This window comes from Coturnix japonica, chromosome 5 (genome assembly GCF_001577835.2).
Source record: "Coturnix japonica isolate 7356 chromosome 5, Coturnix japonica 2.1, whole genome shotgun sequence".
Classification (NCBI taxonomy): Eukaryota; Metazoa; Chordata; class Aves; order Galliformes; family Phasianidae; genus Coturnix; species Coturnix japonica.
Window position 1 is genome coordinate 22,523,414 of NC_029520.1, and position 19,044 is coordinate 22,542,457.

At 39.5% G+C, this 19,044-nt stretch overlaps 1 protein-coding gene across 3 annotated transcripts in view; it reads left to right on the plus strand.

Moving 5' to 3' along the window:
* Window positions 1-19,044, plus strand: part of LOC107314826 (cytosolic phospholipase A2 beta) — a 47,742-nt gene that overhangs the window by 8,582 nt on the left and 20,116 nt on the right. For 2 of the 3 annotated variants that reach the window (XM_015864532.2, XM_032444848.1), the window contains 4 exons: window positions 12,364-12,505; window positions 12,667-12,785; window positions 17,606-17,678; window positions 18,408-18,584. In XM_015864532.2, coding sequence (XP_015720018.1) covers window positions 12,765-12,785; window positions 17,606-17,678; window positions 18,408-18,584 — 271 coding nt within the window. In that variant the 5' untranslated portion in view covers window positions 12,364-12,505; window positions 12,667-12,764. The remainder of the gene's footprint in view (window positions 1-12,363; window positions 12,506-12,666; window positions 12,786-17,605; window positions 17,679-18,407; window positions 18,585-19,044) is intronic. The other variant, XM_015864534.2, reaches the window with a different exon arrangement.

Consider the following 19,044-nt stretch of genomic DNA (forward strand, 5'->3'; position numbering starts at 1 on the left):
GTCTAAATTACCATCTTTTAGGTGCAAATCTTGTTGCATCACTTTTCAAACCAACATGCTGAGTTTAAATTCAGCTGCTGCACTTTGATAGTGTTGAAATAAACTGTCCACCTGGTGTTCAGTGCTGAACAAAAAAGCACATCAGCATGTTGTCTATCTAATGAATACAAATAGTAGTGTTTATGGAACAATAACTTTGCAAATCCTCTGCAACCAAGAGCTAGACGTTTCTTAGGCTTTTTCTTTCTTCCTGCTTTTGAGTGCAGCACATTCTGAACCCTGCCCCAAATACACACTTTTTAGTGAACGTTATTTTGGGCAGCAATGAGTGAAGAGCTGATTTAATGTATTCCTCAGTTTATGGTGTATATACGTATTGAATTTTCATCTGTCTTACTGTCTGCCTTTGTCTCTCTCTTTCAAAGAAGATATCTGCCCATTCTTACTGTTCTTCATGAGTTGTACCTTTTGGATGTGCAGTACTTGATCTGGAAAATATGAGCTGTACTAGGGAGGGATGATTCATCACATCAATCACCGTGTTATATAATGAAGGGTGATAACTTCCAATGAGAACATTTCTAGCAGCAGCGTTCCCACTTGTGAATTTAAATGTTCTCCTGAGGTCTCTCTGTAAAACTAAATGGAGGTACTTGTAATTACTTGGAATACAGACAAACCATGAGAGCAAGGCAGGAATCTATCCCTTTTCAAATTAATTTCACTTTTTATGGTGTCACTGAAATTAAACCATAGGGGTAGGCACACCTTCCAGATGCATTTTCATGGAACTCTAAATTATATCACTATATATAGTCACTAGTTTGTATCTATGAAGTGAATGTGATATTTTGGCACGTGTGCAAACTGTGCTGATGAATATTTACTTTCTGAACTCACTGGTGCATTTTCTGATGAGACATTTTTGTAAACATTTGAATACGTGCTGAAATCCAGAACGGCTTCATTTTGTGTATTTGTTCAGCTGAAAGTCGTTCTATCTGAGTTTACTCTTACCAGTCAATTTAAAGTCACATCTGAGCATCCCTAAAGCTAAATGAAAATAAGGGGAAGTCTACACTGCCCTTTCCATTAATGCATAGTTACTGGACTAAGCAGTTGGCCACATGGTGTCACTGTGTCTTAAGGTAGCAGAAACCCTAGCAATAAAGCCTTCAGCAATTCTAAGTTTTCAAAGTATCCCAACTATGTCATGTTATCTAAAGAAGATGCTTCAGAAAATCGACAAACTCTCAGAAGCTTTGCTATAGACATACTTAAGGAAAGTATTTTATACCAAGTGCCTGTTTCCTGGTTCCTTCTGACTTCCTGGAAGGTATCAGAAATGTTTTTGCCCAGAGGCTTTTCTCTCAGTCTGCATTTTGGAGCATGCCTATATGGAAAACTTTTTCTTGAATTGTTGTGAGTGTGAGATTTAAAAATTCAGTGGTGCTGGACTCGTCCTGCATTTTATTCAAAGCTCTCCTTCTATGTATATCTGAATGCACAACATCCTTTGTTTTATCTGACCACAGGAAACATGGCCTTGTGGAACTCAGAGCAATAGAAACTGCAGATCCTGAGGCCCACAGAATCCTATTTAGTGCATGCTAATCCTGACAAATGCATTGCACAGCACACCTACTCAAGAGAGCTGTGCCAAATGCTGATACATTGCATGTTTAGGATGTTTCATAACGTACAGCTATAGCAACAACTGAGTGAAATGCGTGCTGTACAGATACAGTATGAGCTTTAGCCAAGATGATGATACATGTCTGTGTCAAGGTGTACTGAAAGACTACAAAATCTTGTGTAGCACAACTATTGGTGTGTACTGCTTCTTCTGTAAAATAGTGAGGGAGCCTAGAGCAGCTGGCCTTATATTAACAGCCTCACAGTTTCTGTAGCCAAGGTTGAGATTCCATGGAGAGGAGAAATGACTGACTCTGGCAGTGATTCACCACCTAAGTAGAATGCAGGGTGCTTTTATATTGCTTGGACAGTAGGTAGACACTGCTTTTCCAAAGTCAGCTTCTGTGCCTTGTATGAGGCTTATTCTCTGCATAGCTTCTGAGAACTGTGTATGTACCTCTGTGATAGTTTCAGTACTGATTTTGTACTAGGGTCCTGGAGTTCAGCAGTAACCTGTTTTGAGGCTGGTTTATCTGTCATTATCTTTAATTTAAATACACAGCCAAGCCTACTTAAAGTCATTAGGTCTGTGAAGTGTGGTTCCATGAGTAATTCTGGTGCCTCAGTATGAACTGTAATGCGTTGGCATGAATTGAGGAAATGGCTATAGAGAAGATTCACGGATTTTTGATGTAATAGAAGACAAGTCTAACAAAAATGCCATTTAATTAAAAGCTTACATAGTCATAGTGGAATCCTCTGAAGGGAAGTAGCACACTATTTATATTTTATTGGGAATAACTGAATGGGACATGAGACTAAATGCTAAACAAAATCTGGATGGTCAGATCTCACAGGCTAGAGCTGAGCAGAGATGCACCAGCATATCTGACTTTCTTGAAGAGACAGCAACAGGTAAAAGGTTTGGGTCTGGAAGAGCAAAACACATTTGTGACAGCGTAAGTTGCATTTCCTCTTACTTGCACTGTAACAACAGCTTAGTAGTATACAGTGTTTTGGGCTGTGATTCCTCTCCTTCCCTAGCCCCCCCCCCCCATTGCTTTTCTAATTATCTGAACTGAAATAATTCCTCTGTGGCCTCTGTGCTGGTGGTGGCTCTTAGGATAGGAGCTTCTGCTTGATATGGTTCATCCTGTGGAAGAAAAGCCTGAAGTACAGAGTAGCATGGAATGGTAATGCAGAGAAGCAGGAGGTGTACAGGTCATCTTGGGAGTAGATCTGGCACACTGTCAAAACAATTTGTCCTTGTTCTATGAATCTTGGTAACTGCTGACCTCATTATTGAGACACCAAAGGTCTCTTGGTAGTGTGTGAGGGAGTCCTATCTTAACTACTGTAATTATCCTAATGGTGCTGCTGCCATGCTGGTACACCAACTATAAACAGGAAAAGCTGAAACCCAGTGACACAGATGAGATGCAAGTGAAGGGCTAGTGTCTGTATAGTAGAGATATGAATAAAGAAATAGACACTGGCTCAGGAGCTCTCTTCACAATGTTTACTCAGGGAAGAAAGGTGTGAGGAAGGGGAAGGGAATGTGGTTCCTACCCTCATGGTATTATGACCCCCAGGCTCTGGAAGCAAGGCCTCTTCTGAGACAGCTTTTGTGTGTTGTCACATGTCATGTATTTCTTGGACAGCTCTGTTACTCCATATTTGTTGAGGAATTACATTCTATGTGAGGGCATTCAGATTCTGATGTTGTCAGGCTAAGAGATAGACTCCTTGAAATAATGGGAACAGTTTGTCTCTATGTGAGCCTTTTTTATAAAGTGCATGGGCTTTCAGTGCCTGTGGATATCAGTCAATGTTAGACCCTTATACATGTTGAGATGTAAAGGAAGTCTTGATGCATGGAAGAAAGAGGGATTTGTAAAGCTGTGGCCAGATGTCGTTATTTAACATGACCTATACCAGGTATACATTTCTCTCTGTACCTCCTGAATTCCTACTGTCTGATTGAGCCAGTCATCCACGCTTGGTTTAAAATTAGAGATTATGTGGGAGGGAAATGTGGTGTGGAGGCTGAGGCGAGCCAGGGGTCACAATATGAAAGGAAGGTGTAGGAGGGAAAATACATAGTTTAGCTATAAGACAGATTTGAAGGTTCAGAAATAGAATTTATTATCACTTTTGATACTTGGTACTGAGAAATGTCAAAAGAGAAGAACCCCATTTTGTTAAAAGCAACAAAACTCCCAGATGAGCTGTTGCTCAGAAAAAAAATTACATGAACACCAACTCAAACACCGACACACACGGGAAAGCAGAAGTGAAAGGACAGGAGTTAAATAGCAATTAAGCCTACAAATAAAACTTCTTGTGGTGGGTTTCTGGTGGGGGACACAGAGGGGAGGCTGAAGTAATGGTTTGAGTATATTTCTTTGTTGTGCTCTACTTTATCAAACACTTCAGCACCTGAAGTGGCAAGTGACTTGTAACTGTGAGTTGCCCTGCTCGTATCGGTTGGAGTGTTCTTGAGGAGAACATGTGCAAATATCTAAGAGGGTCAAAGCTTTTGACTTTTTAAATTCATGATGTAACTACTAAATGGGCAGTAGAAAAGCTGGTACTTTATTACCTGAGAAACTATTGATGAACTTCCAGTAGCTGCAGATCAGGAAGACGTCTCTGTATCTTTTCAGCCCTTCTTGTTCCAGCTACAGATGACTTTGAGCTTTCTGTATTTTGCTGTAGGTTGTTTTTTGACTCATGGAGTTCCTCTTCTCCCCTGAATAGTCCAGAGTGGTGAGGGACTGTTGTAAGTGATGGGAATTGTGCTCGTGCTTGGCATCACGCAGGTAGCAGTAAAAATGCAGAGATGCTCTGTCATCAGTATGGTTTATGTTAAATACTGTATTGACACAGACTGGCCACATAATGGTGATGATTACACATGTGAGGAGGAAGGAAGTGAATCCTAGAATGATCACAGCCAGAACCAAAATTAAGAAATCAAATGCATGTTCTTGTCTCTAGAGACTGAAGTGGGATGGCTTGGGTTCTTCTGTACAGTTCTTCCAAAGTCTTAGGTATAAAAGGAGGAGTTAATATACAGCTATAAAATTCTGCTCCTATTTAGAAAAGCATCAAATAGCTTTACAGTACCTTTGTTTCTTGGTTTTGCCATGGATACTGTAATGTGTTCTGTTTATGTTATTAATATAGACATTATAATACAGGAGCATATTGAATGAAAATTAAACTGCCTTGGTCACTACTTCTTACAAACTGTCCTTGGTGTCTGAGTGAAACTACTAATTAAGTTTGTGACTCCCAGGTTATTCCCCACAGACTTGAAGGCTGTTTGGCTGAGGACAAGTGAACAACATTTAGCTGCATCTGTAATAATGTAATACAAGCATTAATTTAATTTGATTCAGAGCCACATAAGTCTGGACAGTGTTCTATTTGGTACTCCCCAGACCATCTGTAAAATGATGTCTCCTGTGATACAGAAGCTTAGTAGGGAATACACTGAGTTTCTCTGTACATCAGCAGCACCTGGTTGCAATGTCTGTATTCATAAACTGAAGGTGTCTGAAAAGGGTGTTTTAAAATGTTAACTTTGGTTTCTTCACATTCTGTAATGGCAATTTCTCTTTGCATTTCTAGTTCATCTTTCTTTCAACATTGCTCCAGTGTCCCAGAAATCAGATGAACTTATTATTGCTACTTTCATTTAACTGTACAGATTGCTTGTTAACTTGCCTAGGATGTGTGGAGAATTTATGACAGAGTCAAAGAGTATTTATATAGAGAAGAAGAGAGCATTATGATTTAAATTCTCACTTCCTCTCTCCTCTTTTGACCGTAAGCAAGAGCACAAAGGTGTTGCACAATCCATTCAGTGCTCCACATATCTGTCCAAGTTGTCAGCTGTTTGTGTATCAAGTCTGAGGAGGAGGAAGAAACAGGAGTTGCTAACAACAGCCAGGTACTTCCCATTCACAGTTCTAGCATGCGTGAGGAAGTGATATTTGATTAATAGACCTGATCATAAGTCTTCTGATGCAACACTTACTCTTTTGAAAATGTTGATTGGGTTTTGCATTGCTTGGTTGTCTGGTTCTCCAGCTTCATGGAAACCTGCTTGGAAAGTTGTCATGCTTTCGTAAATCTTGTGAACCTACCTGGCCTGTTCTACTGGCTACCCACCATTCTGTGATGCCATGACACTGCTAGCTTCTCCCAGTTACCAGGAGCTACCCCCTAGGCTGGTCAGCAATTGAACGAGCTGCCCATTTGAAGTCCTTCAACTATTGGTTCCTTTGCTTCCAGCTAGTTAGATCCTGTAGCATCAAAAATTCTAGCCTACCCAAGTGACTGCTTGCCCACCCATATGGCAGTGAAACAGCCATGTAGACAGAGTCCTGGCATGAGAACTGAGGCATCAGCCCAGGAACATTTCAGAATCTTTCATTTATTTATTTTTAATTTCTGTATACATGAGTGAAACCTATCTGGGGAGGGTGAGGAGAGATGTGCCAACAAGATTTCCTCTGAGATGAGTGTTCCAGTTCCTGGTACTGGTGCAGGTAAGTCATGGGACATTTTGGAGTTTTGCGGTTCACAACTTGCCTGTTAGTGCCTGTCTGACAAATGCATTCAGTATGTCTCTAAGTGCACTGTGGGGAACACCGGCAATTAGTGGGTTTGAATCATATAAGGCGAGGGTCTTTGCTACTTTGCAACATATCTATTGCATGAGGAGAGGTTGCAGAGTACAAATTGCTTGTGTTGCAGAGTAGGCACCATTACTGGTTAGTGCTCCATTGCATTGGTAGGTTGTGGGTGAGACTTGATTCCTGGAGGTACACTTAGGAGAGCTCAACATCTGGAATCTAGTCTTCATCAGATCTCTACCCCTGGAAGCTAGAGTCTCTGAGTGAGTCTGTGTCTTCTAATGTGGACTCTCCCTGGCTAAGCCAAGGAGATGTAACTTTAGACCTTTTAGACCTCAAATAGTAGGTCTCAGTTTTAGACCTTTGGCCCATAGTTCTGTATCCTCTGGGAAAGCAGGCACTGTACAAAGCTTATTTTAGTTTTCTGCTCTGAACAGATTCAGTTCATAATCTACACAAGATTTTTCCAGCTTGTTGGCCATCTCATGTCTTTTCTGCCACATAAACCATGTTGGAGGTCTAAGGTTAAAAGCACCCTAGTTCTCTTTTATGCTGAAGAAGTCTATATATTCCTGTTGACTTTGGTAGGAGATGAGGACCATTCTGGATTCTCAGACTTCAAGAAACAGTGTATAAAAATCTTGGGAACTTCAGATGTCCCACAGCATGACATGAATGAAGAAGTTAAAAAAGGGCTGGGCCTAAGAAAAAACAGTTTTCTACTAGAATGAGAGCATTTAAAATTGCAATCAAGTGTTTTGTTTTATGTGCTGCTGAAAAGAAAATTAAATCAGATATGATTTGCATGCATAGAGGCACTCAGAGATAGCATCAGGCTCTGTGGATGACTTTACACAAGTTAGATTAGCTTTGCTGGTATGAACAGAGAAGCTCAGTGTATTTAAAGTGCCAGGCTCCATGCTTACAGTGATCTGCCTTTTATGCTGGGCAGAGGGGAGCAGATGACAGAAAACAGCTTTCATACTGAGGGAATAAAGCTGAGGGTGCTCTCGGGCTGTATCCCCAATTGCACTATTAGGAAAGCTTTTTGAAGTCTTTTAGTCACAAGAATGGCTTAAGTGGACTGGAAGAACAGACACAGGTCTAACTTTACTCTTTGAAATGTTTTCTCTAGGGATAAATATCAATGTGGAAGGAGCTTCTGTATTAAAATCCCCATGACTGTAGAGCCCTTGAAGTAGTCTTCATTACCAGAAGCAAGTCATGGGGATTTTTATTGCTGTGAATAAACTTGTAAGGTTTATAAACTCTAACAGCTCTAATAGTTTCAGTCAAACTCTGGTTATTCCGTTTTAAATTGTTCTGAAAGTTTGGCTGATATATAGAAATTTTGGTGAAAAAAAGAAATTAAGATACAATGATGAGCGTAAGAAAGGGAAAAGTTTGCCTGGTGATTTTGACAACATTGTATTAACTTCAGAAGAATGTCTGAAAGATAGTGAAAAGCCCCATGATTTTCTGATATGGAGGATAATGAGATGTAATAATCTGCGTGCCACTAGAGAGAAAGGGGCCAGATAATTCCTCAGGAAAAAAAGTAGTTCTACTCATTTCTTTAGGTGAGCTTAGCATTTGGGCCAAGGAGTGCTACTCTCCTTAATCTTGTTAATCCTGGAGCACTGTTTGGAGGGTAATTACTGCCAGGAGAGAACTGAACCCTTCATGTTTTTCATGTTACCTGAAATCAGTTCCTGTATGGCTCTTCTGAGAAGAAACTTGTGTGGTTCTTCCCTGTATGTTTCTTCTGGCTCTTCTGAGCCAACATCTAAGGGCTGTACTTGGGTAAAGGTAGATCTTTGGAAAAAAAAAATGCTTTCAGGGCTTAATGAGGATTTGACACAGCAGAAGAGTTAGAGAGGATGTAACGCTGTGTGTCATAGTATGACAGTAAACTCTGTTTTTTAATTACTCTTAGTCTGTATAATAATACTGAGTAGCAAACATTGCCCCAGTAGATCTTGCCCCAAATAATTTTTACTCACCTAAGCTGAAAAACAATAGAATAAAACAAATGTTAATTTATTGATTCTGAAAAGATGATTATTCAAAAAATACAAGTGTGGCAACTAAGAAAGATACTCTTTTTTGGTAATTTGAAACTAAATGCCTTAAACATAAGTCAGTTCTTCCTGTCAGCCAAGTGGTGAAGTGTAATGCTTACCTAACTTTTCAGAGGTCTTTACTCAAGCAATTTGGTAACTGACATCAGTGTCAGACTATTTGAATAAGATCTGAAGATAAAGGTCTCAGAAACTGGCTTGAGTGGAATTACACTGAGGTCTCTTACTCAATTATTTCAATTAGATGCTCTGCAATCACTTGGTTTAAAACAAAAGAACAATTTCTGAACTTAGACATGGTGGATTTCAATGTGTGGTTTTACTTTGACGCATCTTGGAAAGACAGCACTCCAGACCTCAGATACCCCCAGATAAATAATAAGCAATTTCCTCCCATCTTGAAGCTACAGAGATCGCCATCTCACCATATTTACACCCACACCTGCAAAATATCTCAGGAAATTATTAGCTTTCTTACCCTGGTCAAGATAAAGACATGGATGAAGAGCCAGAGATGCTGATTTTACTGTATGGTATCTTAAAGATTGCAGTGGTTCATGAGATGGGCAAGAGAATATGGCACCTTTTACTTTTCTGAAACAGGTTTGGATCTTGATAGCGAGAAAGACTATTAACTTAGTAATGCTGCTATCACCTGACTGCTGCTCAGAGAGTGACAACGTGGTGTTTTGTTCTAATTAATATTAGGTGTGATGTAAATGGATGTTTGCAGTGTATTCAGAGGTGTGAAATAATTTCAAATTAGGTGTGGATTTTGCTCAAACAGGATTGTGTGGAGAGGGAGCAGTGAAATTTAAGAAGCTTTTATGTAAAAATGGAATATTTTGGTCTTGAAAGGTCTGACAGTCTGACATTTCTGAAGCTTTGTTCTATATTCTTGTTCCTCATGACGCTGTTTAACTGAAAAATGGCAATGTAGTTTAATAAGATTTTTTTTGTGTGTGCAAATTCTTTTTATAATTTTATAGATGAGATAGAGGAAACACTGAAAAATTTATGTTTGAATATAGACTATTATTTCCTCAAATTACTGTAATTTTCATAATCCAGCCACTGAGCTGAGCAAGGCAGGATCTGATTTATGAGGCATGGAGAAAATGGCTGCCATCTCACATCGCCACTGTTGTGTGCAACAAGAAGCTACCCCATCTCCTACCTCCATCTTCTCAGCAATCTGGCAGCATCTAGCCCTAACAAGATCCATCACTTCTCTCTTCTTAGGAGATTTCATGAGGTGAATGAAAAAACATTTTCAAGCAAAATTGTGATTTACTTTTATAGGAGAGGGTCTCAGTAATAGCTATACTTGATAAGCTGTTAGGATGGAACATCAGAGGGACCGAGTGCTTCACTGAGGGTATGTTTTAGAGACATTCTCGTATGAAATTTTGCTGTGCTGGTGCCATTACTGGGATAAATAGAAACTGCTCCATGGGCCTTCAGTAGCTTTTACAAGCTCTACCTCGGTTAGTTTTTAAGTTTATGCCAACAGGATGATCCAAATCACAGCCATTTTGAATTGTTGTCATTCTGCAGCTTGGTTTCTGACATCCTAGCTGTGGCTGTTAGTAGCTTCATACAAAGGGATGTTAGTGAGCAACACGCTGGATAAGATGCGTGAAGCTGAACACCATATTAATTATCTTCTGTTTCTTGCATACTGGGAACAGCTTAAGTTTGCATTCCTTCCATTTGGATTGTATTTCTTAGGGTCTCTTGTTGGAAATTGCCAGCAGTTTCTGTATGAAGCATTTCAACCCGAGTATGATTTGGTACAGCTATTTCTGTTTTTAATTCTCTCAGTTTATTTCCAAGTACTTTCTAAATATTAATTCAGAAAATAATTGAGATTCAGTTGTAAAAGCAGGATGATATCAACTTAATTAACCCGTAAAGACTTTTTGGAATATCTCTTCTCTTTTTGTCCGGAGCAACATTTTACAAATTATAATCACAGATAAAACATTATATTCTCTACATCTATCAGCTCCACTGATATAATCTTGCCATGACTCTTCCCACCTATAGAAGAAAGGGATGGGGAGGGCTTTCTGCACCTCCCTGAAGATATTGCCTATGATTCAGTTAGTTCACTTCAATGCATTCGGCTGAATGCCCTCTTTATTTTGGATTTAAGCTTTTAGATTTATTTTTCCTTCTCTATGCACTTGAATTTCTTTGTCTTACTTTCCCCATCCTGTACATTCTTTGTGTCTGTAGTAAGGCCTGACATCACGTAGCCCATCTCCCCCATCACCAGGAGGAAATGGATGTGGTACTTGTCAGTGTGCTTGTTGACAAGCAACACAAGATGTTTTATGTATTTTGGCCATTCTGATTTACTGGAAACATTAATTTCTTGGAGGGGCTATTGGAAAAATCAATTCCATAGCTCTCCAAAATAACTTCTACACCTTGACTCGAAGATGTTTAAGAGCTTTTTTTCTTCTTTCTTATTCCATTAAGGCCTGGGTCTCCTTGCTGCAGCTGTTCTGTTTTGAATGTGTTGCTCCGTTTCCAGGCAGACATACCCCACTTTGAGTGGAGTTCACTTTTCTTTGGCTGTTTTTCCATTTGCCTTCTATTTAAGAGGTGAATTTGTCAGCCTACTATTTTGGTCTCTCAATTCAGCTACAGCAGCAGAAACTGTGATCAAAGCTGCAACAGCACTATGGAGGAGGAAAACCAAAACTTATCCATTCTGGATAAGAGATTTTTCTTCTTTATCTTTGCTTTTTTGTTGTCACTGGAAAAGGGATGCTACACACTTCCAAGCAAAGCTGTCTGAACCATTTTACTGCAGGAATGTAGTAATTCTGTGGTTAATTCATTTGAACCCCACTTTGCTTTCTGATGATTTTATTTCATCTTCCTAGGGCTTTTGTAGTCGCCCTTTGATTAGCTGCACTTTAGAGCGGATCTTTATTCCAGATATCTTTCTTTTTGGTATTTTAGAAATGGCAACTTAGTACTCAGGCTCTGTCCTGCTGCTTGGGTAATCCTGCATCCAGTCCTGTAGCACAGTGGCTGCATTGTCAGTCACAGCAATCTTCTTGCAGTGTAAATCTGAGCTGTTAATTATCATTTGCATAAACCCAGGAGCAACCTAATGAAACAGATGTTCAATTATTTTGTTTTGTTTTGTTTTGTTTTGTGAGAAGTGCCTTATAAAGGGGTTTAAACATAATTGACAGCATGTCAGAAAAAAAAGTAAAACCAAAGAGCTCAGGTAAACCTATTATTCTTAAACAGTTCTTTTGGTTACACTTTTTTTTTTTTTTTTCTTTTTGGTTTTTCCAAACTACATACAATTTTTGAAAGCTAGATTTGCACTCTCTCACCTTCCATTAGCATTAGGTGTCTGCTGAAGCTTGATCCTATTTCTTCCTGTGACTGATATTACTGTGCTCAGGTGAGCACATATTTATTGCAAGTTTATGGTGGCCCCCAGGCCCTTTCCAAGCTTGGCTTTGCAAGGCAGCCACCATGAAATTGTAAATGTGGATTAAAGCACAGGCAGAACTGTTTGCCTGGAGCACTGTTCTGACTGGCAACCCACGGCTGTCTACCAGCAACCCACAGATGGCACAGGAGAGGTGGAGGAAACTGTATCCATGGCCTCTTCAAAGGATGCCTCGAGATCCAACACTGGCGGGGTGGAAACTGGGAGATGTAAACTTGGCATGCTCTTGTTAGAAGAAGGGGAAAAGCCCAGAAGGTGTATACAGCTTTTCCTAGCAATATTTATTCCAATTTCACCAACACCTCTGCGCGGGGTTATCATGCAACAGGTACTCAAAATAAGGAGGCTTGATTTACGGGTCTGTAGTACAGTTCCCAGTAATATATTAAAACAATTCTCTCATGTAAAAAGGATTGAAAAGGGCCTCCACAAATGACCTCACACTAGCAATTTTAATAGCTAAGATCTGGTTATCCCCTCTCTTCATTTAAAAAAATGTACATATTTTTCCCCCTAGATTATTCTGTGGAAGAACATAAAAGACACAGGCAATTCATCTACTGACTAGAAGGAAGAGATGGAAAGTGAAGTGAAACTTTCTGAACATGGCAGAATTCACCCATGAGCCAGGAAGGACTGTACTGGGGTAATAACAAAAGGTAAGAGGCATAAAGTGACAGGCAGAACTGTGATAACTGCAGCTTTCCTCTCACTTCTGACATTGCAAATGTCTCCCTCAGACGTAGGCTGAATCTCTTCCCCATACAGAGGAGGCAGAGGGTGGAGCTCAGCGCCTGTATAAATTATATGTGTCCTTCAGGTTATTTCAGCCGCAACAACAAGCCGTGAGCGTGTTTGTCAGCTGACAGATCTGTTATCCAAATTGGGTTTTCTGTTGCTGTCGCCATCTTGTGTGCTATGGGGAGCCCACCAGCCAAGGTAAGCGAATTGCAGCTCCTGTCTTTGCTGTGGCCTGACGCCTTGCTTGTGGGAACAGCTGGCTCTTGCTCTCACAAGTAAACTTGCTCTTCTCTGTGTCTGTTGAGATGCTGCTGGTGCGATATAGCAGGGTCCTCTTGAACTTTGCAGTTTTCTGTTTTCCCTTTTTCTTTGTCCTTACTAACATGTGAGCCACGTTCAATGAAAATGCAGTAAAAATGTGTCCCTTTTGTCATAAGGTTACATGCAGGAATGAACACCAGGGTGGAGGAGGGCTGGCCTTGAGTTTACTTCATGCAAAACGAAAGTACCTTAGACCTACTGCATGCTTTTCTCAGGATCGCACATGTTCATTGCTTGCCCAAGCTAAAAAAAACGACAGCTTTTTCTAGCAACAAAGCACAATTTGTATTACTTCAGCTGCAGGGGGGAGTTCTAATGAGCCATTTGGCTGATTTAGCTATCTTTAATGTAATGTTTACAGTGTCTGTGGTTCGAGGGGAAATATTTCTTGTTTGGACTTGAGTTTTCCAATGAGTTCCATTCAGAGATTTTAACTGATGGCTTTTAGTATAAATCAACAGAATTATTGGCTGTGAACCACGTTCTCCTGTGTGTCTTTAAAAAGTAATTGGTGCCGCGTCTGAATTATGTACAAATTAAACATTCTTTATGTATCAAACTCTCTGTCAAAATTTACAGTGAATGAAAGAAATATGGCTATTGCTAGGTTTTAAATATAGTGGGAAACAGTGTTACGTGTTATGGCTTACTGAGATTGTTTATCTTTAAGATTTAAGAATATTTACTGTACTTTGCTACAGTCATGTTTGCAGGTGAAGTTAAAAGATTCAACTGTTGGTAGCTTAAATTGGTAGACTTAATGGAAGGTTAAAAATAGTCTGATGTTCTGTGCTCAGGACAAAGAGTATGAATTACACATGTAAAGAACTATTTCAATAAAATTTGTAGCTAATCTGTCTACTTAGCTGTTAGATGCAGAGCTATCTATCCATCTTATAACTAAGCATCATCCATCCATTCAAAGTATCTCTTGTATCTATTAAGGTAACACAGGATTTGTTAGACGGGTAGATAGCATAGATTAAATTTCATTTGAAAAGTCTTTACTACAGAGAAAGCTCTTGCATTTGAACCTAATGCTATAGTTGCTGTCCTCTGAGTTCAAGCATTCTTCCACTTTATGGACAATAAGGACAAAATGTGGAGTTCAAGCATAGCTTCAGGTCAGAAGGTGTTTGCTCCCACAGAAGAATATTTATTGAGTACTGCAGCAGCTGTGACATTCTGCCAGGAAAATGCATATTTTTCAGTATGTTTAATTGGATAAACAGGGACAAAAATCACGCTTTGTGTTCTTTTTATTTTCTTCTATTTCTTTTAGATTATAAAAGCAAGTTGTCTGAAAAACATGGATACTTCATATTATCTAGAAAGGCCCACTGAAAATCTCCAAGTTAATTGTTTTGCAGCTTAAAAATACTACAAAGTTGGCACAGAAGTAGCGGACAGTATTAATTCACAGCTTTCTGAGAACACTCTTGGTTTTCATAAGGGGTACTTTCTTCTGCTCAGACAAGAGTTATCACTCCAGTAGTTCTTTTTGAAACATGGAATATATTTTTTTTAAATATTAAGATAAGATACTCAGAAACAGTACAAATACCCAAAGGACTCACCCATACAGGTAAAGAGAAGACTGGTACATTATAAGGAAGGTACATCCCAAACCTACTGTGACTCTTGAAACAATCCGTCACTGAAAACATGAAATTACAGTGAATATTCATAAACAAAATTGGATTTTCTTTCAAAAAGTTCAACTCCCAGTGCCCTCAACCCACATTATCTATTAAAGAATCTATGTGGATGAGAGTGTTTTGGAATCAGGCTGATCATGAAGGTCATAAAATGTTGTGGTTTTTTTCTTTATTTTTAAGTTTTTCACTTTACCTTTAATTTAATAAACCACCTCCAAACTGTAGCTGAAGCAAATCATCAGTATCTAAGATAAAAGAAATGATCAGAGTATGCCAAATGATTATATGTATTGTGAGATCCTTTGCATGAGATATTGCACTGCTTGTAGTGTGCCACTGGAGGAAGAAAAGGTAATGCATGGAAAGAAGTAATGATTTCTGCCTAAAAATACTGACAAAACATTCAGAGAATGCCAAAAGAAATGGAGCAGACTTTTCATATTAAAATCTTCGTACAACCTAGAGTAATTATTTACCAATGAGTGTAGCTATGGGACCTTGTTCTGGGAGCAGCATGGTGGAGCAGTGAGCAGTGAAATCAAGGATATGAGCTCTTGGTAGGTTTTGCTTCTTTCATTGCCACCTAAAGACTGTCTCAGTAGGCTTTTCCTTATTAATGAGCTTTGAGAAGCTCATATATTCTCAAAGTTCTCTTTTTGGGATGAAACCCTGAAGTGACTAACTGCATGTAAACAGTAGAGAAGGCTAATTATGTGTCCTTCTGAAGCTGACAGGTATATGACTATCCTCTGGAAGCCAGACAGTAGGCCAGCAAATGTGTTATTACAATCATCACTGTGAGGCTGGAAACAGATGTGAATTTTCAGTTTGCTTAGGGTTTTACACAGCTGTAGCTTGTTTTATCTCCTTGGATTTTCTCTATTTTAGACTTGAAATGGCCCCTCAAAATTTGCTCAAAGAGTACAAAAACGTAGTTTAATGCTAAGTGCTATCAAGTGAAAAGAAGATTTTTATTTATGCGTTTTTTTTTTAATACTCCTTGGGAGTTTGGACATGCCACTATTTGTTGGTCTGGAGTGTCATTGTCTAGGATACAGACACACAGGTAGCTGAGTCCTGCACTCTATTGTTGGCCTCAATTTGGCATGATTAATTTTCCAGCAAATAAGGATGGTTGTATTTCTAGGCAAAAATAGAGTGATGTGCTTCAGTGAAGACTACATTTGACTCTGGATGTTTCCAGAAATGTTGTGTTGGTCTCTGTGAGCTTATACAGGAAACTTTGGTTCTCACAAGGAAGTAAGGGACAAGATTAGTAGAACTTCAAGTAGATAGCTCCGGAAGAGCTATCTGGATATAACTCTTATGCTTAGCAATTTTTATTAATAGCAATATTGCATTTTCCTTTTTGTGTTATGAAAACAGCAAATGAAAAGGTGTTCGATGGAAATGAGCTCAGCCTTTTTCTGATGAGAAAGAGAATTAAATCGATTCTCAATGGCTACCACAATCTGGAGTAACTGCAGCCTTGGGAGCAGGATGTCTTGCTTCTCGTGGGAATTTGCAGTCTGTAGGATTTGTTACAGCCACCTTTACCCATCTGAACCTGTTTATGTCTTCCCTGCAACAACACTAAAGCTATGCTGCACCAAATCTGAAGTAATGAACAGTCATCTTAGGTGATATTCCATTAAATGAAATGCTTGCTGTTGAAAGAGAGGAGGAATGAGTCTTTCTGGCTGTAGTGGGAGAAGATGCAAAAGCATGACCTGTCATAACTAAGAGTAGCCTGATAGTGAACTGCAGATGCACCTTCTTGTAAGAAATTAAGAAATTTTCATAACGTAAGATTCAGGGCAAATTATACACCAACATTTATTTTTCCAGTGAAGGCGAAATCTGAGAACGATTTGGGTTTCCATTGAGCAAGGGGAAGTTGGTTACAAAACAGCATAGAATTAACATATTAATTAAAAACAGTCAGCCCTGTAATTGGCTACAAAATCCAATATTTCATGTTAATGAAACCCACTAGGAATGTTGAGTGTTCCAGATGGTGCTTCTGTGTTTAATAGCTATTTGCATGGGAAAATTAAAGTCAAATTCTTTTACTGGGCTACTGGAATAGCTTGGAATTGTCCTCACTGGACTCATAATGTCCATAATGTATTAAACTAATGTCCATTAGTCTCCATCACATTTAGAAAGAGTTTCGGATTTTGAATAGTGACTGCTTGTATGGAGGAGTTCCCCCTTCCTTAGCTCCTACTGTCTCTGAGCTTAATCATTTCAGTGTCAAGAAAATTAATCACGGTGCTACTTTTCAAAATATATGTATATAGTTGCAATGCAGTGGAATACTCTGGTTTAGACAAACAGATGTCACGTTCCAATCAGTGTGTAGCTTAAAGTACCATGGATGCTAATGGAGTATTTTTAGCATGTTTGTCCTTGTTCTGATTTCTTAGAGATATAGAGTGTATGGTTGTATGGTCCACTTAGAGTCTGTAGTGTATTCTACTAGATGCCTTTTGCTGAACTTGGCCTACTTATAAACATCATGAAAATCTAGGCCTGCTTGGGATATGAAATCAGAAGCTTTTAAACCATTGGTAACTGCTGAATCTAGAGCCAGTATCAGTACTGTACCAAGACCCAAGCAGGCAGCTGTGAGTTCCTAGTGTTGCCTTCCAGAGGCCCAGTTTTGACCCAGCTGTGGCATAAGTTCCTCTGCGGATTGGTGGAACAGCCATCACCACTGCCATGTATATACCGGATTGTTTGTAAACAAATACTTTTAGGGTGACTACAGAAGCTTCCTATAGCATTATATGAGCTGCTGTCTTCTTTCTCTCTCTGTCTTCACTTATTCAAGCTACTTGGCAAATAGTCTGCAAGGACACAGCAAATAGCAGGTAACTGTGCTTTCATCTTAGCATGGCGTACTTCCACTGAAAGGTGACCTTCTCACTTCAAACAGGCAAATAGCAAGGACAGACAGTCCTCTGTACAGTTCAAAATACATATGATTTCTTTAGGATAAGCTGATGAAACTCATTGCATTTGTTTTCTCTGCAGATGAAGATTTGTCCCATCTACATGCTTTCTGTAAGAATCATACAAGCCAGGAACATCAAGTCAAGAGACCTATGTGAGTTGTGGTTTGCTTGTGTTTTTAGTCACCTCTAGAGTTTACACAGTGAGCAATGTTCCAATGTTCTGAAGGTTTACAAATAACATATATGCATAAAGCAGAGCAATAGAAGTACTAACGTCAGGCTGCAATTAGATCAAATGCCTGAAGTATCATTGGTTTAGAGGCCAGATCTATTGGCATTTCAGAGAAACTGTAAAATCCAAGACTCCCAGCTGAACTTTCTGAACCAGTAAGGGAAAGTAGACCATGTGAGGGAACTGCAGTCTATACATTTTCTTGGAGTCAAAGGTCAATTGGAGAATTTCAGACCTTCTAAAATAGAATTTCAGACATAGAAGGTCATCTGGGGTGTTTCATGTTAAATAATGTTCCTAAGTTTTTGACTAAGAAGAACCTCTGTGAATCCTACCCTAACCATGTGCTGAATGTGCAGGCAAAGCAAACTTTTCTGTGTACTTTTTTATTCCACATTCTTTAACTTCTGATCTCACTTTCACAGCCTCCTATGGCTCCTTCTCAAGGTGTCTGATGGATCAGACATTCAGCTGTCATTTTTTGCAGTGTTCTGTGTATTCCTCAGCCAGCAAAAAGACCTCAAGATGCCTTTTTTTATACTCTCACTGTACTTCAACTATTGTGTCCAGAGGTGGACACCAGAATGGCCATAGTGTGACGAGGCCTGTATTTGAGTCTCAATGACGTGCTCTGTCTACTCTATTGAAGGGACAGTTCCACTTTCCTGCCAAAACCTTGCGGGGCGTTGTTATTCACTGCTTGATACCAGTCTGAAGTATTTAGGCTTCTTGGGCTGCAGTAGACGTCATCAGTCAAGTCCAGACTCCAGCTCTGAAAGACATCAACTTGGAGATTTCTTTTCACACCGTTGTCAAGCTCCTCAAAGTAAATGTGCTTTCCCATCTTGCTTTTCCCAAAGGACAGCTGCTCCAGACACTGACCACACTAACCATAAAGAATAGGTTTAGGCTGGAATTGAGAAGATTTCCAACTTGTTCTTGGGCACACACTGGCCTGTAACTGCAACAGATCTTCACCAGTAGCTAACCAACCCTTCAAGACAACAGTCCTGTCCCCCTGTGTTTGTGTTGTGAGACTGAGCAAGCCAGTCTCATGTCATCTTGTTTATAATATGTGTTTTCCTTTCCTGTAACCATCCTAATTGTCTTTTCTGGAGCTAGCATTAATTTCGGTTGAACTTCTTCTAAACACAATTGACTGGAATGGTAGAGAATGTGCCTGATGAATTGTCAGTGGGCTCTTTTCTACTTCTTTCTCTTCACATGGGAAACACTGCTTTCAGTGTATCTTGTGTGTGCATGCGTGCATGTGGTATTTGCAATTT